The sequence below is a fragment of the Myotis yumanensis genome, unplaced genomic scaffold (genome assembly GCF_028538775.1).
Source record: "Myotis yumanensis isolate MYYU_CA2020_CCGP unplaced genomic scaffold, mMyoYum1.0.hap1 SCAF_1, whole genome shotgun sequence".
Taxonomy (NCBI): Eukaryota; Metazoa; Chordata; class Mammalia; order Chiroptera; family Vespertilionidae; genus Myotis; species Myotis yumanensis.
In genome coordinates, this window is record NW_027223752.1 from 58,116,167 (window position 1) to 58,139,864 (window position 23,698).

The 23,698-nt window shown below is 48.2% G+C and overlaps 2 protein-coding genes across 4 annotated transcripts in view; one reads left to right on the forward strand and one right to left on the reverse strand.

Moving 5' to 3' along the window:
• The window catches only part of CGNL1 (cingulin like 1), a 163,012-nt gene extending 149,815 nt beyond the window's left edge, over positions 1-13,197 (reverse strand). For 2 of the 3 annotated variants that reach the window (XM_070421972.1, XM_070421953.1), the window contains exon 1: positions 13,110-13,197. The gene's annotated coding sequence lies outside the window, so the exon portion shown is untranslated. The remainder of the gene's footprint in view (positions 1-13,109) is intronic. The other variant, XM_070421962.1, reaches the window with a different exon arrangement.
• Positions 13,198-22,043: 8,846 nt separating this feature from the next.
• LOC139002499 (small ribosomal subunit protein eS24-like) lies at positions 22,044-22,472 on the forward strand. The gene has a single exon (XM_070403743.1). It carries the CDS (start codon positions 22,044-22,046, stop codon positions 22,470-22,472), a length of 429 nt encoding a protein of 142 aa, XP_070259844.1.
• The last annotated feature ends 1,226 nt before the right edge of the window (positions 22,473-23,698 follow it).

Consider the following 23,698-nt stretch of genomic DNA (forward strand, 5'->3'; position numbering starts at 1 on the left):
GGGTGGTGAAGAGAAGGCATGAACTTCCCAAGGCCTGTTTCTTCAGATATGACAGCAGAGCTCTGGAAGCTAAGGCCCAGGGTCCTTATAAAGATGGGGACAGGGTGCGTGATGGTCCTGATGGTAAACTGTCACTGACTATTAAAGCTGAGATTTAGACTGACTTCCCAAAGACCGGTCCTAAGAGGTGACCATGTGAAGGGTAAGCCAAGCCCTTGGCCTCCCGGGATACTTTGGCCCTCTTTGTCCACTTTGCTCTCTGCCTGTCACTCTCCTGCCACCACCATGGGCAGCGTGTCAGGCCACGGCTGCCAACCAGAAGGAAACCCAGCCCATCGCTCTGCTCCTCCCACCGATGAACAGTCCCCCAGAACCACCATCACGGTGAATGAATACACAGGACATTCAGCCAGCCAAGGGTCAGCCCACGCCAGGCTAATTTATAGTCCTACCAAGGCCTAGGCACTACCAGATGGCCTAGGTTTAACAAGCTCCCAAAAGGCTGGTCTGGCCCACACTTCCCTCTTTTCTCTTTTCATTCTCTACCACTGTGGTGGATTGAAGCACTGTTCCCAGGGCCTCAGTCCCCTATAATGGGGTTATATGTCCACCTTCTTTGCCATGTGACTTTACAGAACCTCCCACTAGAATGGCCCAACTATACTGCCCCACCTCACTGATACTGAGGTTGGCCATGTGATTCACATTGGCCAGTGGAATGTCTGCAGAAATGACAATAGAGCGGTTATGAGCTAAAGCCTTAAGAGGTTTTGCCCTCCTATGCTACTGTGATCTGCCAGGAGGTGAGCATGCCCTAGGTAACTGACACCCCTTCAGCCTGGGTCCCAGGATAAGCACATGGGGTTGAGACCTGAAGCCAAACAGAAGCCTGTAGTCCAGCCTGGCCCAGCCTAAGTCAACCTAACCATTCCCAGCCAACAGATGAGCAAGTGGGAAAATAAATGGTTGTTAAGCAATGAGATCTGGGATCATTTGTTACCCAGCAATATTATACAGCAAAAAAATAATGCAAACGTCATAAGAGCAAATACAAAGGTAAGTTTGCCTGGCACATAATAGACATGCAATAATAAAATATTCATGTCTATTTTAAAGAGCTCATAATTCATTCATTGTTGAAACACACCTAGAGCACTCCTACATATGAGACACTGTGTGAGGCCCACAGGGAGCTGAGCAAAATGAAAGCTACAAAGGCAACCTACTCCTGCATGTGTCCTTTTACTCTAGCAAAACTCCAAGCTTCCTAAATCCTACCGGGGGAGAGAGATCTGTGTCAACAGAGCTTCCATTCATTTCATTCATTCATTCATTCATTTATTGTCCTGGGTCAAATTGCAGAAGGGATGAAATTCAGCATCTCCACAGGTATTGACTGATAGTGGAATTATACTGACTGGTGGTGGAATCTACGTCCTTCTACAAATATACTATTTACTTAAAAGACAGTTAGGAACCAGAAGTTATTTTTTTAAAAAGATAAAAAGAACTTTTGAGACAATTCAGAAGATGGATTTCAGCCATATTCCTTCTTACGCTCACCCCCACACAGAGAGTTGTTGGAGCCTCAAACACTTAATGACCTTTAGCACACAGTCTTTGCAAAGGTCTTTTAAAAGTCTAAACAAATTATATCCACTGGTTTGCCCTTCTCCCCACATTTATCTTCTCCCTCAGAGAACATCAATAGACTCATCAAATACGACTTCTCCATCTATGTGTCATGTATTTTTAAGGGTCCAGTGATATCAGCCTTTCCCAAACCTATGGGGTATAGATGTGGATTAGCTCTGAAAACAAGGAGCGGTTCTAATGATTCCTGCTGGGAATTCACAAAAGTGGAGTGTCAGAATAATGCGATGGCATACATACACACCTTCCCACGCAGACATTGTTCTAAGCACTTTAGACATCCTATATAATCCTATATAATAAAAGCATAATATGCAAATCGACCTAACGGCCAAACAGCGGAACAACCATCTGGACGACCATCCAGGACAATGCTATGACACCCACTAACACCAGGCCAGCCGAGGTGGGTGCAATGCAATTGGTCAGGGGTCCGGCCATCACCCCATGATCGCCCAACAGAGGGAGGCCCAGGCCACCGACCCTCGGGCTGTGGCGGGTGGGCAGGGCCTCCCTCTGCGAGGGAAACCAGGGTCCCAAGTGCCAGTGGGAAGCCAGTGCTGGCAGCCGGGGAAGGAAGGCCTACTCTTGCAAGAATTTCGTGCATTGGGCCTCTAGCATGAACTATAACATTAGAGGACATGTCCTGGGTAACTGCTGCCCCTTCAGGGAGCCGGGACTTGGACCCAGAATAGCCAGGCCCTGCAGCCTGTCTGTAAATCCCAATCTTGCCAGCGACTCTGGGCTTCCTTCCCGCCCTCCTGTCCTCGCTCGGGACCCCCAGGAAAGCAGCACAAAGGAAGACCGTCCTGCAGCATCCTTTATTTCAAGACTCAGCTTTTCTACAACAAAGCCTGCCGTTTCCCTCAGCAAACCCCGTTAAGCTGCCAACATCCTGCTTCCTCTTGTGGGGCCTACTCACCTCCAAAATCACAGCAAAAGTAGAGCCTCCCCACCTGTCAGGGCCCTCGGCCTCCGGAGCACAAGAAAGTTCCAAATCCTGGCGAAAGCTCAGGCCTGGCCTCCAGCAGGACCCAGCAGCTCAGAAGCCCACGCTGCTCTCCTAAATGCTTCAATCTCTTCTTACCGAGGCCCCCACCCTGTTACTGAGGCCAGAATGAGGGGGAGCTGCTAGGGAGGGAGGCATCACCTCTTTCAGTCTAGTCTCTCCCCAAACAGCTAGTTTACATCTCTAAGGCCTTTGGGCCTCTCTGAATCTTCTACCAGGGGTGGCTGGGGGAGGGGAGAGGGGAGGGTCAAGATTGTCTGGGTCAATGACAAGCTACAAATCTGGCCCAGGCCTCCACCTGGAAATCCAAAGCAAAGCATCTTATTAAAGTCACAGGTTAAGGATCACTCACTCCACAGCTCCTCATTTAGAAGCCCGCGGTGGCGTTAAATGTAAACACTTCCCAAGAATGCTTTAAAACAGAGGGAGGTTTTTATTAAACGACTTAATTGAGGGCCACTTCTCATCGTGGAAAGCTTTTAAACCGAGAAATGAGGGGCCTGTGGGTGTTTTCCAGACACTTGTTTTTAAAACCTGCCACGCTGGCTGGCTGTCCCGGGGAAATGAAGCACAGCTCAAGGCCCCTGCATGTGACCCTGCCGCTAATTCCTCAGCAGAAATAAAATACCAGGTAAGACCTACTCCCCGGCAGCACCAAGAACCTGGCGTGAGAGCTTCATTCCAATATTCATTTCAAGGGTCAGTGGAATCACTGGATGGGAAAAGTGGAAAAAATAAGGCTGGCCACAAAGGACCAAAATAAATGAAGGCATTTTCAAACCTGAGAACAAGGCATAACATGGGACCCCAGGCCAGAGAAAGCTGAGGCTTGGGTGAATGGTGCTGGTACCCGCTATAACACAGAGATGAATCTGGAAAACATTACACCGTGAAGGAAGCCAGATACAAAAAGGAACATACTGTGTGATTCCATTGTATGTAAAATATCCAGGTCAGTCCATTCCAGAGACAGAAAGGAGACCGGTGGGTGCCAGGGCCCGGGAGAGGGAGGGATGTGAAGTGATCGTGGAATACGTGCAGGTTTCCTCTGGGATGATGAAGGGTTCTGGAACTTGATAGTGATGATGGTTGTACAACGCAGTGAATGTACTTAATGCCACTGAACTGTACACTACAAATTGGTTAAACTGTTGACTTTATGTCATCTATATTTTAAACGCAATTTTAAAAAAAATTCCTGATACCAGGAACTCCAGAAAAATCCTTTCTCAGTCCCTAACCCAGGAGCAATCCCTTCCTCACCTGAGTAAAAACATTTGATACATCTATATCCCACATTCAAAGGCTGTTAAATCGCGTTGTTTACCCATATCTTCAGAAAAAAAAATCACTTCTACTGTCGTGGTAAACAACCTGCTTTCCTATTTATAATGGTCTGGTCCTCTAGCAACTTCAGCGCGAAATCATAGCTAATTTGCCTACAGACATCAGGTAGTCATAATAATCTGGCCACTCAGTGTATGCTGTAGGCCAAAGTAATAAATAATACTATTTTACTAATAACAACTCCTTGATTAAGCTGAGCTTCCCATGGGCACCGTGTACTTCCCAAGGACACATCACTTCCCCCACACCTGTCCTCAGGGAGGCAGTACTGTCACCATTGGCCTCATTCTACAGGTGAGAAAGCCAAAGTGCGAAGAGGTCAAGGAGCTTGCTCGGGGTCGCACACAAGGGAAAGCCAGAGGATGCTCGGGAGGTAGGGTGGCCAGTGGCGACACCCACGCTCCTCCTCCGAAGCACACACTCTGCAGCGGGAATGTCCTCTGGGCCAGTTTACTACGCTGCCCACAAGAGGATACCCTTTGTCTGCTGAGCACTGATCCTTCTTTAGTGGCATTCAGTATGCGGCCACTTATAAACAGGCTTCTCTAAAACACATGTTCAAAAGACACACCTTAGGAATCACAGTACCCCTTCACACCGTAGAGCTATCCTCGTGCACACAGAGTTAATTTCCCGTGGGCAGCTTTGCTGCATTTAGTCCTGGGAACAACATAAGATAGGAGGGTGATGTGATTACTTGTCCTTTTACCCAGGAGAGAAGCAAGCTCCACAGTATGTAACCAGCCTCAGGCTTCTTCTCCAGGGCCCCACTCCCGCCTTCTGCCTGAGGAGTCAGGTTTAAATACCATGAGATGTTAAGGGATTTGTTTAGCATATAAGTTATTTATATGTAAATTGCATGTGTTAGTTATATGTAAATAGATGCAAGCAATTACAAATGAAGTTAAGGAGCTTTCCTAGGAGAGGAAAGTAGCTCTTCCCAGTGGCAGGGACACCTGTGGGGTAATCCAGAAGCATCAATAAAAAGTTAAATTCCTTACACACACACACACACACACACACACACACACACATCTTACTTAAGAAAGGAGGGCCCTTTGTCACTGGCCAACAGCTCCATTAGACGAAAGATGTTAAAAACAGCCAGCACTGTTCCAGGTCCCACAGCCGGGGCCCTCGGTCTTGGCACTATTGGCACTAGGGCTAGAGACTGTTTGCTGTGGGGCTGCCTTGCACACTGTAAGCAGCTTTCCTGGCCTCCACCAACGAGATGCCAGTAGCCACCACCCTCAGGCATGACAACCAAGAATGTGTCCCCCAGTGAGAGCCACTAGACCAGCCGTGGGCAAACTACGGCCCGAGGGCTGGATACGGCCTGTTTGAAATGAATAAAACTAAAAAAAAAAAAGACCGTACCCTTTTATGTAATGTTTACTTTGAATTTATATTAGTTCACACAAACACTCCATCCATGCTTTTGTTCCGGCCCTCCGGTCCAGTTTAAGAACCCACTGTGGCCCTCGAGTCAAAAAGTTTGCCCACCCCTGCACTAGACTATGTCAGAGGTGTGGCCCCAATACTCTATAATAAGCACTACATCCCCATTTTACAGATGAAGAAACAAAACCAAAAAGGAAGAGGAACCTGCCCCACTCTAGTGCTGGACAAACACGGCTTCTAATCTGAGTAGATAAGATGGCGGGAAGAAAGAATGAGAACACCAGAGAGAACTACGTACTAGTTTCTACCAGCTGGTGTATTTCAACGTCACAGGGCACCTGGCCCTAGGAAATGGAGGGTGGGTGCTGGAACCCTCCGATGACGTGTGGTCCTTAACTCCAAAGAAAGCATGCCCTGCTGGCTCTGCTGGCAAAAGCAGGCCCCACAATGCCTGGAAGTCTGAAAGGACTCCTTTCCTCACAATAATCTGCAGGCTGGGGGTCAGCGAGCCCTTCACATAACAAACGCATTAAATACAAACACACACTGGCCATGAGAACTTGAAATGCACTTTTGAAAACATGCTTTATCAAGAATCCTGATTGTTTTTGTGAAACATTCCCTCCACAGTTGGCCTTCTTAGCACTGGTCGTTTTGCTGTTTAGAAATCTCTGTGGCAGCCAGAGAAAGACAGCTAGACGAAATACAAGCATGTCCAGTTTCAAAAGGCCAGTGGACTTCCATCCTTCCTTCCACAAGGCTTTGCTGAGCACCTCCTTTCTGCCAGACCCAGGGAAACAAGGGCAGTGGAGAGCTGGTCCTCTGCTAGGTTTGCAGATGTGGGGAGTCCAGACCTGCACCAAAGGGCACCGCTGGGGTTCTAACTGCCAAGATACAGGCACTGACAAGTAGTCAATAATAACCTGGGGAAGAAATGAATGAGTGGGTGAACTGAGAGAATGAATGAAGAGCCAGCCCAGCACCAGAGCTCCGGTGCAGAGAGCCAGCTAAGTTGTTAACAGCGCAGCTCGGTGCCACACAAGTTTGAACCCTGGGATCCTACCACTCGGCAGCTGCACAACTCTGACAAGCTACCCAGTGTTCTCATGGCCTTTTTCCCTCGCCTGTAACATGGGTTCATCATGGTACTTATCCCACAGAGTCGCTAGGTTAAATCTCTCAGCAGGGCTGGAGGAAGTGCCCTCGAGAATCCCCCCCCCACCCCTCTCTCTCTCTCTCTCTCTCTCTCTCTCTCTCTCGTTTTTTTGTACGCCACCCAGCTGCCTCACACCCAGAAAGCTGGACTCATTGCAGGTGCCCAGACCTGTAGTGCCGGGTGGTCATGCCCTGAGCAGAATGGACATGAAGAACCAGGTGAGCAGTAATCCCACCCCACACACTCTATTTCCTCTCTCCCACCTTACACCCCACCCTGCCAACCACCCACTCACCCATCCCCCTACCCTCCACCAAAAAAATAAAGATAAAAAACCTTGCAGATGGCCCAGGGCAGTGCAGACAGAGCTGAGCTGAACTGGCTGCAACTGGAACAAAGGTACTCAAGCCCCAAACCTGAAACTCACAAGTCAAAGAAATCTTAAGTTTGGTAAACTCCACCCTGCAGTCCCTTTGCAAACTATTCTTTCTGTTATCTCTCCCTTCATTCTTTCTCTATCAGTTCCTCCCCAACTCCTAAAGCTTTCACTGCAATCACCACTCTCAGCAAACTTTCCAGGTTTTTGATATTTGATTAGGGCAAGGAGAGAAGCTGACCAACTTTTCAGCTGCCGCTGTGAAATGCTGAGCAAGTCACTGTTTTTAATAAGGAGAATAAAAGTCGCACAGGCAAAAATGGTGAAGAATCAAATATTATTTTTTAAGCTATTAATTCAGCTACAATGAAGCTCAACGATAGCTCCTAAGATATACTAGAACCTCTTTGTGACTTCAAAACCAGGTCATTTCTTTTTCCTTTGTAATAAAATCAAAAGACAGCAGCTATTTAGAGTCTGAAACTCTGAGCTGGAATTCCCAAACTCCCACTTAGTCTGGGCTGGAACCTCACCAGGGTCCCCACCTGGAAAACCAGACTAATGCCAGTGCCACAGGATCCCCGGGAGGGGCCCTGGACACAGTGGGTCCTCTTCCCTGAATTGACCACAAATTTTCAAAGGAAAAGAGAGTGCTGTTTCAAATGCTATAAAATACAAGGACAGAGTCAGGGGAAGTCAGATGTAAAAGCCAAGAAAATTATTGAAGTCAAAACCAGAAAGTCTTGGTCATCTTGTCTCAATCCTCCAGCAAAGAGATAAGCAACAGTGAAAGATTGTTAACTACTAATAAAGGGCCTTTATAGACAAAAATAAATAAATAAATAAACTAAAAATCCACAGCCCTAACCATTATGGACTCTACCTAAGGCAGCAAGGATCCCTGTGATTGGGTGGCTGGGAATATACGCCACCCTATGAACAAAGACACTGGCAGACAGTCCCCACTCAGGACAAACGCCCGGTGCTCTAATCCCAAACACTCCCACTCCATGGCGACCCTCCACAGAGTCCCTTGGAAACGTTCCCTGGCGCTGATCCTTCTCAGGTGAGCTGAGCCCACCGTAGTAAGGAACACGCACTCGGTGAGCCTGCCTTAAACTCATCTAGGCTAATTATAGTTCCACTCAGCCTGTGAGGCCTTCCCACCTGTAATTTTAAGAGCTTGCGGTAATTACTATGCAGCGCAGTTTTGTTTTTGTCTCAAGTACCCCATAAATAGGAACTGGATGTGCACAGCGTGGATTTGCGCCACCATGTTCAACAGTGAATTTTGTTTTTAATCACTTACCCAACAACCAATTACCTACAGAAACTTAGAGGTTTGCAGAGCTTGAAGAAATATGGAGATAATGTCTCTCTAACCTAGGATTTGGGATCCATTCAGAGCCTTTCTGAACAGCTTAATCTACCCTCTCAATTAAAACAAAACAAAACAACAACAACAAAAAACAGCCCTAGCTGGTTTGGCTCAGTGAATAGAGCATCCACCTGCAGACTGAAGGGTCCCAGGTTGAATTCCAGGCAAGGGCACATGCCCAGGCTATGGGCTCCATCCCCAGGAGGGGGCATGCAGGAGGCAGCCAATCAATGATTCTCCCTCATCATTGATGTTTCTATCTTTCTCTCCCTCTCCCTTCCTCTCTGAAATCAATCAATCAAATAAGTAAGTAAATAAATAAATAAATAAATGAAAAGTGGGATTTCATAAAATTTCCCTTGGGGTGGCAAGCCCACATCCTCAAGTAGAGGAAAACAGTAAGTGAACCCAGGCCTGAGGCACTGAAAATTCAATTTCTCAGTCAACTCTGCTGAAGAGGAATAAGGAGCGGTGGAAGAACTCAGCTTTTCATTCAGACAGACCCAAGCTCTCTTGTCCCTCAACCCTGCCACTTCTGAGCTGTGAGCTGCCACAAGATCCAGTTTGTCTTTGAGCCTCAGTTTCCTCATCTGTAAAGTGAGGCCACTGCCACCTGCCTCTCAGGAGCACTCGGATTCAGAGAATGGGAAACAGGCGCTGAGCATACTACCTGGCACTTGGAAGGCCGTCAATAAACAAAGGGTAACGACTCTTCTAACCCGGGGTGATTAGCCCTGTGGCTTAGCTATTTGGAAACCACCTTCCCAAGGGAAAAACAGTGTGAAGTCCAGTTTTCAGTCTTTCCAAGGAAACCTGAGCTGAAGTGACAACAGTAGGATAGAGAGCGAATGTCCGCCCCTGCTAACTAATAAACTTATTTTGCCAGTTACCATATGCCAAAAATAGATCCAGCCACATTCTCCACCAGTTTCCCACCCCCGGGGAAGAGACCCTTGCACAACTTGGTTCAGTACATACCCCTTGAGCAAAATCCGTCTGCCTGAATCTTTCTTCACTCCCCACTTCTTGGAGTGATCAGTGGCTGCACCCTTCCCTCTCCTCTGTCAGAAAAGTATCTGAAACCAGTCATGTAAACCTTGGAGGGACTTAATATAAATTCTAACTTAAACTGAAGTGAAGTTTTTCTTGCACCAATGAACTGAGTAGGTATCTATCCAGGGGCGTCTAGCCAGGTGGTACCTGGCTACCCCCACAGTTCTCTGCGCTCATCCTTATTCTAAGAGTTTCTCAAAGTACCATAACCCACCCAACTGCAAGCTCGGAAGGTCAGGGACTGTTACCCTGTTTCCCAAGAAGTCCTGGAGGAATGCAGAGCTCTGGTAGGAGTGGGGACTTTGTAAGAATTTGCTAAATGAGTGAATAAAGAAATGAAACAACAAAAACTGAGTGTGGCTTTAAAATGAAGCAGTCCCTCTCCCAGGAATAGCGGTTTGGGAGATAACAGTGCACTAAGGAGGAAGGTCGGGGGGCGGGGGGGGTGCTGGAATCTGGGTGTTTGACTGAAAACTCCAATGAGCTTACCCCAAGTGAAAGCAAGACGACCCTGGTGCTATTCCCATTCCCCCACCCACCCCACCCCCTTTTTCAGGGTTTTCATGTCACAACTTGTTTCTTGATAAGAGCAATGTCACATGACAGAATAAAGTAAGCGCTTGGCCATTCAGGGAAAATTACTCAATTTTCAATTGCCCTTGAACTTTGTTTTTCTGCTGTGATGCCAACCTCTCAGCCATTTCAATGCCCTTTAGTGCCAGGGTCAGAGGAGGAACAGAAAGGAAAAGCACAATATCCGTTGTGTGTGTGTTTTTTTAAAAGGTCAATAGCATCTCTTAAATAAATGGGTTTTGAGGGGAGAGGGAGTTAAGGAGGCCATTAAATTTCTTGAACCACCCATTGGTACAACATATTAACTGTCTCTACTAGAAGGAAAAAAAGGAAGCCAATAGGACAGTCTAGTCTTAACAGGAATCAAAGCTCGCTCTTCTGAATGCTGTCTTCCCTTCCTCTAAATCAGTGGTTCTCAACCTTCGGGCCCTTTAAATTCAGTTCCTCATGTTGTGACCCAACCGTAAAATTATTTTCGTTGCTACTTCATAACTGTAATGTTGCTACTGTTATGAATCGTAATGTAAATATCTGATATGCAGGATGGTCTTAGGAGACCCCTGTGAAAGGATCATTCGAACGCCAAAGGGGTTGCGACCCACAGGTTGAGAACCGCTGCTAGAGGCCCTCACTAACTTTTATGTTTTCTCCACTTACATTCGTCTAATCACTTTAGAAGTTTAGAGCTGCTACCCCAGAGAGAGAAATGTTCCAATAAATCTTTTTAGGTCCATAGCTACATACACTTTTTCTTTCTTTCTTTCCAAAATGTACTATTATATTCATAGCGTGACTATCGCTGTTCGGGTGCAACTTTTCAGACACCAAGAGTTCAATAGCATCCTCAAATAAAGATTTTCCCCCAAAACGGAGACAAAATTAGCAAGTTAATAAACTATTCAATAACATAGTTTCATTTTGTTGGCCTGGGAGGGAGGGGGACACAGGAAAACACTTTCCATATGGTCTTGTTCCCCAAAGGTTGAGGGCTGGGGTCAGGGGCCACCCTGTGAGAGCATGCACTCCACATAACCTCCATTCTCAAGCCAAGACAATTAAGAGGGCTCCGACAGTGGCCCCACTCCTAGCAACTGGATACAGCCATAGGAGCAGGGCATGGCAGCGGAAGCTGGGAAAAGAGAAAAGCCAACTCCACAATTTTTATTTTTCAAGAAAAATAAATATTCTCTTGACTCATGTTAGGAACTAGAAATGAACACAAATGTTCCTCCCCCTCTGGAGGGCATTCCTTTGAAAGTATATCATCCCACTTACTAATAACAATGCAATATGGAGGGCCCGCAACGAAGAAAAAGTTAAATCCAATGATTTGTGGCCAGGTGGCAACGCCCAGGTGGGAGTCTAATACAAACATCATACTTGGGTACAACAGTAAGCTAACCAAGACTCCAAGAGACTGTCACAATAATAACACTGACACTGAAAACACAGTTTCTTAATAAAATACATAATCAAATTATATAGATATGTGTGTGTGTATGTGTGCGTGTGTGTATGTGTTCAATTTTTTCTTAATCTTATTTCACTACCATTTTTGAGATCATCTGAAAAGTGGCTGAAATCTCACCTCAGAGGTGCCATACTACTTACTGTGAGGCACTAAGTCCCAAGCTCAAGTTAGTCTATCAAAAAGAAACATACACTGTGTTATATCTGCTGGGTGTGATCACACATTGGGAATAAAGCTCAGCCACAAATGCGCACACCTTGACACAATATCCGCCTTACGGATCTTGTGAGCTGGCTTTCTTGAAGGAAAACTCTCCACATTTATGCAAAATCATTATCGGTGGCAGAGGGTCTCCAAAAGCTGGATTCCTGAAGTACATTTCCCCCGTTCAATCTGAAATCCTTTCCAAATAGGACACGTCAAACTCTTCCTTGGTTTTCTCCGAATAAGACAACCCCGTGTCTTATAACCTTGACCCTCCCAAGGACTTCATGGCTTCAATCCCCACACTCGCGCCAACTGGGCAGACAATGCCCAGGCGCGTATGTTTACTGTAAACAGAGAGTAGAAACAAAGGGAACTCAGGGACCAGCACCCTCTGTGGTCTCTGGTTGGGAGGCACCAGCCAGCAGGCTGTCCAGTGCATGACAGAGCCAAGATGCCCCATCAGGGTCGTTTTCAGGGAGCAAGTCTGAAGGGAGGAAAAGTGTGAGAAGTGCCCACGATGAGTCCTGCCTGGGGACTAACCTCTAGCAGTTCAGGAAGTGGCTGTGGGAGCAAGCCCCGGCCAGAGCTGCTCAAAGGTGGCGGCGCCTTACAATCCCCTGGCTCTGTGAATGCCACTGCCCGGGCTGCGCCCCAGCCCACCTGAGTCCGGGTTCTAGAGGTGGGCCCTAGACACCAGTATCTGTAAGAACTCACTAGATGCGCAGCCAAGTCTGAGAACCGAGGCCCCCAAAGAATCCCCAACGAGTCTGAGCGGAGTCGGAAAGGCGATGCTTCCTTGGGGGGAGGAGGTACACACATCTGTACAAAGGTTTCTAAAATTCCGTGTAACTAGCTCCAATCTGACAGCCAAGCACCTGTCTACAGGCCAAACAGTGATGCAACTTGGAAAAGTCCCTGGGAAAGCTAGGCTATTGCTGCAAGTGAGGCGGGGCGCTCGGGGTCTACCTGCCGGGGCCGGGCAGTCCAGGCAGAGGGGCGCCCACCAGCCCTTGCTTTTTCAGGGACGGTCTGGACGGGCACCCGGGACATGAAATAAAACAGGGCAGGACAGGGGCTGGGCGCTCCGTGCGGATCCCGGCGGAACCGCGGCTTCCTCCGAGCTGTCACTCGGGCCCGCGGGTCCAGGTAGGGGTGCGAAGGCTGCCAATCCCTCTGCACTAGAGGGAGGTGCCGAGAGCCTCCTCCTACCCCGAGCCCCGCCGCGGTGCCGCCCGAACCCCCGCCACGTGTTCCGCACGCCTCCCGGCGGGGCGCTGCGGGCGCCTGGAGCGCACCTTCCAGCCGGGGACCCGCGCCTGCGGCGGGCGCTGCGCTGCTCGGTGAGACGCGGGCTGAGCGCGGCGCACCTGGCACAGCCCGAGCCTCTCCAGGCGCGTGGCCCTCGGAGACACCTCGCCCCTCGGGTCCCAGTGGGTGCAGCCCCCCAACCCTCCCACCCCCGGCCCGGCTCCCGCGTTGGCTCACCTACCGCCGCCGCCACCAGGTCCCGCTCCCGCCGCAGCCAGCACAGCCCGGCCGAGTGCAGGGGCCGCCGCGCCGCCCGGAGGCCCTGGCAGCCGGCCACGCCCCCGCCGCCCGCCGCCCGCCCCGGGGAGGAGGGGCAGGGGGCCGGGCGGGGCCAGACCCGCCCCAGCGGCCGCCGGCCTCGCCGCCCGAAGAGGGTAGGGAGGAGCGCGACGCCCCTTCCCGGGCAGGCCGCCCCACGCCCTCCTGCCACCCGCCCGGCCCTCCCCTGGCCGCCGCGCCCCTCGCCCCGCCCCCCGCGCCCCGGGCACCCTCCGGCACCCTCCTGGGCTGGCCGGCGCGCCCCCCTCCGCCCCTCGCCAGCACCTCTCCCCCCCACACTCAGGCCTCACACTCCTCTCCCGCACCCCTTTGTCCTCGCCCTTTCCCAGATCGGAATGTCCTCCACCGACCCCTCCCCGCCATCCGCGGGTGTTTTTCTCCTCCAAGCCCGCCTTGCCAAATTCCCCTTCTCCGGGAAGCCTTCCCTATTGTGCACCCCACCCCCTTGTCCCACCCCCACAGCCTCTGAGCCCAGTTTTTTCCTTACCCTTTCGTGCAGACTTTTTCTCCCCAACTAGTGAGAAACTTAAGGCATAGCTTTTCTTCTACCGCAGTCAAATCTACAAATACTTATTGAGCACCTACTATGTCTAGACACTGGTGGAGAGGTACAGAGTTCCAGTCGCCACCTACAGTCTAATGGTAATCAATGCCTGTGCCTGTTAGGAAGGCAGGGAGTGAGGGGCCCAAGGCCACACCGCTGATGGTAGTGGGAGATGGGAGTAGCAGCCAGATTCCTGGTATCTGGGTTAGGCCCATTCCAATGGAAGCGGCGGGATACCGCTGACGCCCTGTCAGAGCTTGTGCAATAAAAAACGTTTTCTTTTCATGTGTGAAATGGAGAGCAGGGTACCTACCCCACCATGTTGTGAAGATTGCCTGAAAAATATATATATGGAAATGTCACATAACCTGTACTTAATAAGTAAATGTTTGCCCACTGAGTGAATGAAATAGACATTTGAAAATTCAATAATTTAAAATAACAATGTAAAGACTTTAAAACATAATAGTGAAAGGGAGAAAATATTTGCAAATCATATATCTGCAAAAGGATTAATATACAAATTATATAAAGAACTCATACAACTCAATGTCAAAAAAACAAATGCTCCAATTTAAAAATGAGCAGAGGACTGGAGTGGATATCTTCCAAAGAAGACGTACAGGTGGCCAACAAGTACATGAATGGGTGCTAAACATCACTAATCACCAGGGAAGTGCAAATGAAAACCACAGTGAGATATCACCTCACGCCCATTAGAATGGCTATTACCAAAGACCAGAAAAGTAACAGTGTTAGGGCGGCTGCAGAGAAAAGGGAGCCCTGTGCACTGTTGGTGGGAATGTACTGGTAAATTGGTGCAATCACCATGAAAACCAGTATGGAGGTTCCTAAAAACATTGAAAATAGAACTATCATATGATCCAGCAATTCCACTTCTGGATATTTATCCAGAGAAAGTAAAACACTAACTCAAAAAATATATGTGCACCCCCATGTTTATTGCAGCATTACTTACAATAGCCAAGATAAGGAAGCAACCTGAGTGTCCATCAGTGGATGAATGGATAAAGAATGGAATATGCTTGGACTCTGCCTGGAATTCCTCCTCTTTGTTCTCCTTGCCCATAAATACAGTCCCCCTCCCCAGCAAAGCCTCAATGGATTCTCCTGTAGCTCGCTACCACATGCATTTCTCAAATTGCAATTCCTCTGTTATTCCCAAATAAATCAAATTGTTGTTAGTTCAAAAAAAAGAAAAAAAGAATGGAATATGTATAATGGAATATTATTCAGCCATTAAAAGAAAGGAAGTCTTGCCATTTGGGACATGATTAGACATTGAGAGTATTATGGTAAGTGAAATAAGTCAGACAGAGAAAGACAAATACCATGTCATCTCATGTATATGTGGAATCTAAAAAACAAACAAACAATAAAAGCTCATAGATACAGAAAGCAGATTAGTGGCTGCCAGAGGTGAGGATGGGGGTAGGAGAAACGGGTGAAGGAGGTTAAAAGATACAAACATCCAGTTTAAAATAAGTAAGTCATGAGTATGTAATGTACAGCATGGTGACCACAGTTAATAATGCTTTATTGCATATTTGAGAGTTGTTAAGAGAGAACTGAAAAGTTCTCATCACAAGAAACAAAAGATCTTTGTAATGGATGCTAACTGTGGGGATCATTTTACAATATATACAAATATTGGGTCATTATGTTGTATACCTGAAACTGTTATATGTCAATTATACCTCAATAATAAACAAATAAATAAACAAACAAATTTTTTAAAGGAATAGTGTTAGGGGGAGGGGGCGATCCTACTTAAGAATCCAAGGGAGGCAGTAATGGTCAAAGGAGTCTTTTTAGAGAAAGTGGACAAACTATTTTAGAAATATTGGATGTAGGTGCTGGTGTGTTCAGGGGGGACATTTAAGGTGACTATTAGATCTTTTCAAATAATTGAATCGAGCCCTAGCCAGTTTGGCTCAGTGAATAGAGTGTCGGCTTGCAGACTGAAAGGTCCTGGGTTCTATTCCAGTCAAGGGCACATGCCCAGGTTGCAAGTCGGTCCCCAGTAGGGGACGTGCAGGAGGCAGCCAATCAATGATTCTCTCTCATCATTAATGTTTCTATCCCTCTCTCCCCCTCCCTTCCTCTCTGAAATCAATAAAAATATATTTAAAAAAATAATAATAATAATTGAATCGATACCCCCCTCCCCCTGGGAACTGACCTTTAGACCACTTCACAACTGACATTCCCTTTCGCTTAGACCACATTCCACTTGCTAAGACCATTTCCCCTCCGGACCTTCCCAGGATCCGGACTCACCCAGAGAGTTCCCCACTGAAAAAGCCCACATCGAGTCCTTTAAAACCTCGGACTCCCCATCCCTGGGAGCTGGTGCCATTTTGGGGCTCAACCCACCTGGTGTGCAGATAACCTAATCAATGTATAAGCCTTTACCACTTTTGGCCTTGTGTGTTCCTCCTTGGGTGACCCTAACAGAGACAGTGTTCAGAGGATGGTCTTTCCTGAGTGGAGGCTGCCTGGAGGGGGTCATGGGGTGCATACTAAAAAGGGGGATGAGGCCAGATGGTGGAAAAGGCATCTAATACCAAAGTGAGGGTGCTCAAATGAACCAAACAGTAATACTTGGACACCTCGAAACGATCGGAACGGCACCTGCACCTTACAGAGGGCACTTAAGGGCCCTGGAGACCTGGGGTGGCAGACACCTACGGCCCAGGAAGCAGCAAACTGATGAGGGGGGATTGCAGCACAGAAGGACAGGGAAGTCAGAAATTTCCAAAAAGTTCCCTAGGACTTGAGGACCAAATGTGTGCGGAGAGGGTAAAGACACAGCTGAGGTTTCCAGGCTGATGGCTTGGAATGGTTTGTTTGAAACATATTTAAGAAATAAATAAGGAGAGCTGCTGATGGGGGTGAGGTAATGATGGCATTGTCAGTGGGTATGCAGGGGGGAGGGGAGGGGGATTGTGCCGTGGAGGGCCAGATGTGGGCAGCATCCAAGCCTAGGCCAAGGAGCATAAGGGCTGGACCAGGTGCCAGAAGAGCCGAGCAGAGGGACGTGTCCTCACTTTGGGCTGAGGAAGCGGAGGGCACCAGCTGAGAGAGGAGAAAGGTCTGTGAGAGGCAGCAGGAAGGCCCAGGAAGGCCTGACATCACTAATCTGCTTCTCCCTTAGACCCTTACACAAGGAGCTATAGAAAGTATTCACTTGGGCCTGGTGGATGTGGCTCAATTGTTGAGCATCGACCTATGAACCTGGATGGAGGTCACGGTTTGATTCCCAGTCAGGGCACATGGCCAGGTTGTGGGCTTGTTCCCAGTGTGGGGTGTGCAGGAAACAGCTGATTGATGTTTCTCTCTATTTATCCCTCTCTCATTCCCTCTCTCTAAAATCAATAAAAACATATTAAAAAATAAATAAGGAGAGTCTTTGGGGGCAAGAAGAGAGCAGAGGGGAGATTAGTTTATCAGAGAAACTGCTTTTGCTGCAGTTATTGTCAAAATGCATGCTCAAGCTGCTTCAGCCTGGACCTAAAGTGAACATCCCCCCACCCCAGGCAGAGCTTCTAAAATTTTGAAACACACTTCTTTTTTATTTTTATTCAATATCAGTTTCCTCCCTTGGCTGCTGTTACTGAGCCTGTAGGAAGATTTTTTTTATTTATTATTATTTTTTGTCAATTACAACAACTTGCCAGAAGAGAAATTTTCAGGAGGAAGAGTAGAGAAAAAAATCACCTCTTTTCTCCACTAGATTTTGTGTGCGTGGAATACATGATGCAGAAATACTCAGAGAAATGCTATGGCGTCCGTGACATACAAGCCATCGCAGGGTGCAGAACACGGCAGGGGCCACAGGGGGGAAGCTGCGCCGTGGACACTTCCTGTGGCCCACACTGTGAGGCTGCAGTGACCACCGGTAACTGTTGGAGCAGAAGGGCATTCAGGGAAGGTGTAGTCAGACACACAAGACAGGAACCAGGAGGTAGTGAACAAAGCCAAAAATAGTACCGTGCTTCACCTGGTTGAAGTGGAGAAGTGGGCTTGGGGAGAAGTATGGGGTTGGGAAGGGCCCTTGGAAAGAGGTCTGTTGGTTGGAGCCTTTGGAAGAGGCTGCCTTAGTTGGGGTTGCCCTGACGGTAGAGCCTGAGAGGGAACTCGGGGCAGGTGGCACATGTAGCTGGGGAATCCCTGGAAGCAGGAGAGGGAACAGGAAGCCTGAGACAGGGAAGACAGAAGCCACGATTAGGGTGTGTCACTGAGATTGCCGCTGTGTGCAAAGGGGCCTCTGGAGAAGCTGCCGGACGCTCCCCAGGACTGGCAACATACAGGACAGGGCCGGAGGAGTTCCCCAAGGCTCCAGCACGGAGGCCCGGGCGTTACACTCCCCACCCCAGCTTCCATGCTGAGAGGGCTCCTGGGGGCCACAGTGCTCCCTTGAGCTGGGAAGCTGTCAGCACTAAGCGATGCGGAGTTTGCATGGAACTGTCCTGGCAGCTACAACGTGTCCATTGCCCGGGCTCTCACAGTGCATAAGTTTCCCCCAGGCCCTGCCTCCACAGCATATGGCAGCTGGCAGCTCCTCTAGCCACTAGCACAGAGCCGGAGGTCAGTAAATGTTTGATGAATGAATGAACAAACACAATCTCATCAGTGCACACAGGCCTCATCAGAACATGCCACTGAGAGCAGGTTCTGAGCTCCGGTCTCGTGTCCAGGGCAGGGAATGGCTCAACCTATCTGAGTTGTAACAGAGACTTGCCCAAAGGCCTTGGACTAGTGACCTAAGCTCCCCGTGGCCTGGATCCCGGGATCTGGAAAGGGAAGTGATAATCATGCACCCCACAGGGAAGAGGTGGAGCCTAATTACTATGTAAAGGTCCTCAGTAGCCTTTGGAAAAACAAATGCGTTTGTGTCTAGTGTGGAGGAAGGTAATGAAGCCAAGTATACCATTAACATTCTTATTCTGTGGGAGACAGGAAATTAGAGACACTACCACTTTATTATTATTTTTTAATTTCTATTTGTTGATTTGAGAGAGAGGACACATCCATTTGTTGTTCCACTTATTCATGCATCCACGGGTTGATTTTTGCATGTGCCTTGACTAGGGATTGAACCTGCCTCCTTGGTGTATCGGAGGGTGCTCTAACCAACTGAGCTACCCAGCCAGGGCTTCTTCCTTTATGTTCTCTTTGCTTTATAGAAAGGGCATCCCTATCATGTCGCTGGAAATGTTGAAAGAGGAGTGAAGTTTCCCAGTGGGGAAAAAAGCAATCAAAACTTGAGACTGACTCCATACTGCCCTCCCAGGATTTGCTGTGAGGCACGAGGGCCCACAGACTTGCCCACAGGTGTATCAACTGCACACGAGGTTAAAAACCGGGGAGGAGCAAAGGGCAGCTCTGGAGGGATCCAGCAGAGTCGAAGGCTTTTATGTACTTTCTGTGGGCCAGTTGGATGCAAGTAGGGCTGGACTTCCTGGAAGCTTGGCCTGTCTGTCTGGAGGCTGAAAAACAAGAGGAGAAATGGCAACGCTCAGCCAAACGGCCGAGGGAGGAATTTTCTAGAAACAGAACAAGTTTACAATCCCTGTCTCCTCAGTCATCCCCAAACCACCAACGGATACGAATTCAACAAAGATGCATTTGTTCAATATTATCCCCAAAGCTGGGTCCCTCGTTATGTTGAAACAACTCCAGGATATAAAAGCCTTTTCTATCATCTTTGGCCAAAGTCAGGATAGCTCAAATTCCAAGATTAAAAACAAAACCTTTTTAAAAAAAATTTAAATTTTGACTCTGGGGGCTACATTTTCTCTGTAGCAAATTAATTAACCATTTTGGGGGTTGAATTATTTGCTCATAGATGATCTAAGCCATCTTGAGGGCCACATTCTCAGACTGTATTCAGACCAACGGGGTCATGGATGAGACCTGTCACCCAGATCGCATGTTCTAAATGCTGCATTTTTGTTCATGTAGGACTGCCAGAGCCTTCTGAAGAGGGGTTGCTCCTTCCAGAACACATTTTTCTTAGATGTGTCTGAAGCAAAAGTAGCACGCTGGGACTATTTGGTGAAATAATGAGAACGAGAATTTGGTTTATCTTGCAGAAGTGGATACAATTTATATCCCTAACACTTAGGGCTTGGGAACTGGTCTACTTGAGAGCAAGTTGAGGTCCTCAGATTGGCGATGCCCTCTGCCTTCAGGCCTAGGGTCAAGGTGCCAACGATTACAGTAGGAATGTGGACTTCGTGGGCAATTTGAGGAACCTCACATTCAATGTTTTGCTTGTAGGTGTTTTTTTTTTTCAATTTTCGCCCAAGGATATGTTTTTATTGAGTTTTCAGAGAGAGGGGAGGGGAGAGAAAGAGAGACAGAGAAACATTGATCAGCTGCCACACGTATGCACCTCGACCAGGGATCGAACCCACAACCTAGGCATGTCCCCTGACCAGCAACCAAACCGCAGCGTTTTGGTGTAAGCTCCAACCAACTGAGCCACATTCAATGCTTTAATTTTCAAAACAACCTGGGAGGTTGATGCTCTTATCTCCATCTTACAGATAAGGGAGTTGAGGCTCAGAAAAGCCACACAACTTGTCTGAGACCCAGTCCTTTATGAATAGGTAGGGAGCGGTCTCCACTGCTCTGGCGTCTGTGGGAGCCAGAGCTTTGCTGGGGAAGCACAGGATGGCAAACCGAAAGGCATCAGGGGTGATTCTTCCCACGTGCCCTCCCCTCACGTCAGTCCCTCCCAGCCCCAGTGCCCTCGGCGAAATTCAAGGACACGGCGATTGTCGTCCGTAGACCTTGCCCTCACCATGAGAATCCCAGAGTCTGTGCCAACATGGGGAACATGACTTTTAAAGTATGGACATGGGTTAGGAAAGAAAGCAAAGGTTTTATGTAACTCAGCCTTAGGAATCTCTGCCCTCAGGAGGGGCCGGGCAGGAGCCGAGCTGAGCGTCAGAGGCCCGCATGGCCAGGCAGGGAGCCCCACGTTGGCGGGGCCTCTCGCTCAGGGCCAACGCTGCTTTCCTCGGAGGCCTTCAATCCACGCTGCCTCTGAAAACCACAGGAACCGGATCGGCAGCTCCAAATCAAAGGTGGCGCTGGGTCTTTAACTAGAAGACCAAACACTCAAAACGCCTCGCAGGCCATCACAGGCAGCTCAGCAAAACCTCCAGGCAGCTCACTGAGACTGAGTAGAGGCCACTCCAAAGCACCTGGCACGAACAGGCACGATGAAGGGAAGTAAACGTGGGCATCGTGACTGCCAACGCAGGTGTGGACATCGCGGATGTACTTCTGTGTGCTCTCCTCAAGTGAGCAGAGTCATTATAGTGGGGACACCCAGAGACACCCCTTACACTGGTCCCTCTCATACCGCATGGTGACTCCTGTGGGCCCCGGGCGCTTCTGTGTGGTGGGATCCTTCCTCCATACAAATATATTAAAAATTATATTTTACAAATACATCAGCATAAATATATATATTTATGTAGTAAATATGTAGTAAAACATGCCCTTCCACCCAAGTATGCATTTTCCCCTCTACTTTTAAAATAAATTATACATTTTTGTGGGCCCCTGAAAGAATCGTGGGTGCGGGCTCTGTGCTGAGTCGAATGGGTGCGTCGGTCCTGTTTATATGCTGAGGGCCTCCGGCCCTGCCCTGAATATTTAGGAAACTTTGAAAACTAGCTCTGCTTGTGGTCCCCCTCCAGGCCAATTAAATCAGAGTCGCTAGAGGTGGGCCCTGGTGTCCTGCGCTTGGCGTTTTAGAAGTTCTCCCAGGCGATTCTAACGTGCAGCCGAGATTGTGATCTGGCTCTAATAATATATTTCTCATAAGACCTTAAGCTTTCAATAGCAAATCCTCTTACTGCATTTTTTTTTTTTTTTAAGGAGACTATCCTGAGCCTGGAAAGGGACCACTGTTCTGCAGATCAGCTTTCCAAGGGTGACTGTATCCTATTGGAGAAAATCCACTCTCTTCCCATCACCATAGGGACAATGTTTCGCAGTATTAACCAAAAGGCCCCCCTTCCTGCTCTCTGGCTCCTTTCAAGCCCCTGCTGTTTGCTTGTAACCTGGAGGCAAGAGGGACAGGGTGGAAAGCAGAAAAGAAAGGAATCTCCAACAGGTTGTGTCAAAGGCCTTGGACTTGGGGGTCTCTAAGCCTAGACCAAAACGTTTGGGAAATGTGGGGCTTACGTGCGGGATTTATTCTGGGGAACTAGAAAAGAGTCCTTTCCTCCCTGGCTGCTTGAAGTATGGCCACCATCATGGACGCCACTGCACCTCCCTGGACCAAGAAGCCCATGACCCACAGACTACTCCCGCGGAAGCAAATGGCCATTGGCGTCCTTCACCTTGGGATGGCAACAGTACCCACGGCAGAAATTCGGGGGAAACTAGCCACAATGCACGCGATCACAGCAGATGCCATCTCTGTGTTTGGCTTCAGAACCCATGTTGGCGGTGGCAAGACCACTGGCTTCGGCATGATTTATGATTCCTTGGCTTACGCAAGGAAAAATGAACTTAAAGGTGGACCTGCAGGACATGGCCTGTCTGAGAAGGCCTCAACAAAACCACAAAAGGAACGCAAGAGCAGGATGAAGAAAGGCAGACGGACTGCAAAGGCCAATGTTGGTGTTGCCAAAAGGAGTGAAGATCTTCAGTGCTTTCATCCGTGGTGAGTGTGCAAGTTTTTCTGAGAGGATTAATAAACTAAGAACTTAAAAAAAAAATACTGTGAGGACTTAAGGGAGCACCATGGAGCTAGGCAGCTCCATGCCAGCCTGCCCCAAACGTGCCAGGGGTCTCTCTCTTCCCTCCTTCTGAAGTCAGCCCTTTGCCTGGTGACCACCCCGGAGGGGGATGCCCATTCATGCCAGAGATTTTGCAAATGCCCTTTCTCCGGATCCTGGGCAATGCGTTCCCACTTTACAATATTCTTAAACCCCAGAAGGAGAACGGAGCTCCGGGCACCACGCTGTCATGGCCAGGCATAGTTGTGTAGCATTACCAAACTTTTAGAAAGTATAGGAGACGGAACGAGAACTCCCACCAACTTAATTTGATTCATGTTTCAGGGCCTTAATACTCACGCTTACTACCAGGAAGAGATCTATGCAGTCAGCAATAAAATTCAGACATCACAGAATAATTATAACTTCCTTAGTGATCTAACAATGGTTCAAGCATTTGGGGAAGGAAGGCGACCTACATTTGATGTTATGTAGACAGCGAAGAAGTATGGTGCTAAGGAACATATCAAATAACATTAAAATGTAACAAACAGAATTTGGCCAGGATATTCTCTGGTAAGGGGGCTCTTAGGGCCACACACCATCCATCTTCATTACACACCCGTCCCAAAGACAGAGCACAGCAGGAAGCATGCAGTTTTAATGAGCTCGGAGGGCTATAACATAGTTCCCTTGTTATAAACTTTGGTTGTTCTATACCAGCAGGGGACAAAGTATTTGTTTTCTATTTTAAATTTTGTTTTCATAAAGCAGCACTGCTAGGGATTTGCAAGGAATGACAAAATAGGAAGAGGTTTTTCAAAAGGGGACACTCTATTACTTCTGAAACACGGCAGCTGAGAGCGGCAGATGTTGCCCAGGCTACATTTCTTTCTTCAACTGTTACTATTTGAATGAGAGATCCTTAATAAGATTGATAGCTTCCAAAGCTGTAGTTTAGTTAAAGTTTTCTGGAGATGGATGTTGGCGATGGTTGAACAAACAATGTGAACGTATTTAATGCCTCTGAACTATACACTTAAAAATAGTGAACAATGGTAAGTTGTATGTTTGTAGCTTTTACCGCAATTAAACAGACTAAAGAGACCCTGGGTCCAGGTCACTAGGGGGGTGGGGGGGAGACCACAAAAACAGTGTGTTTGTGGTTTTGATCA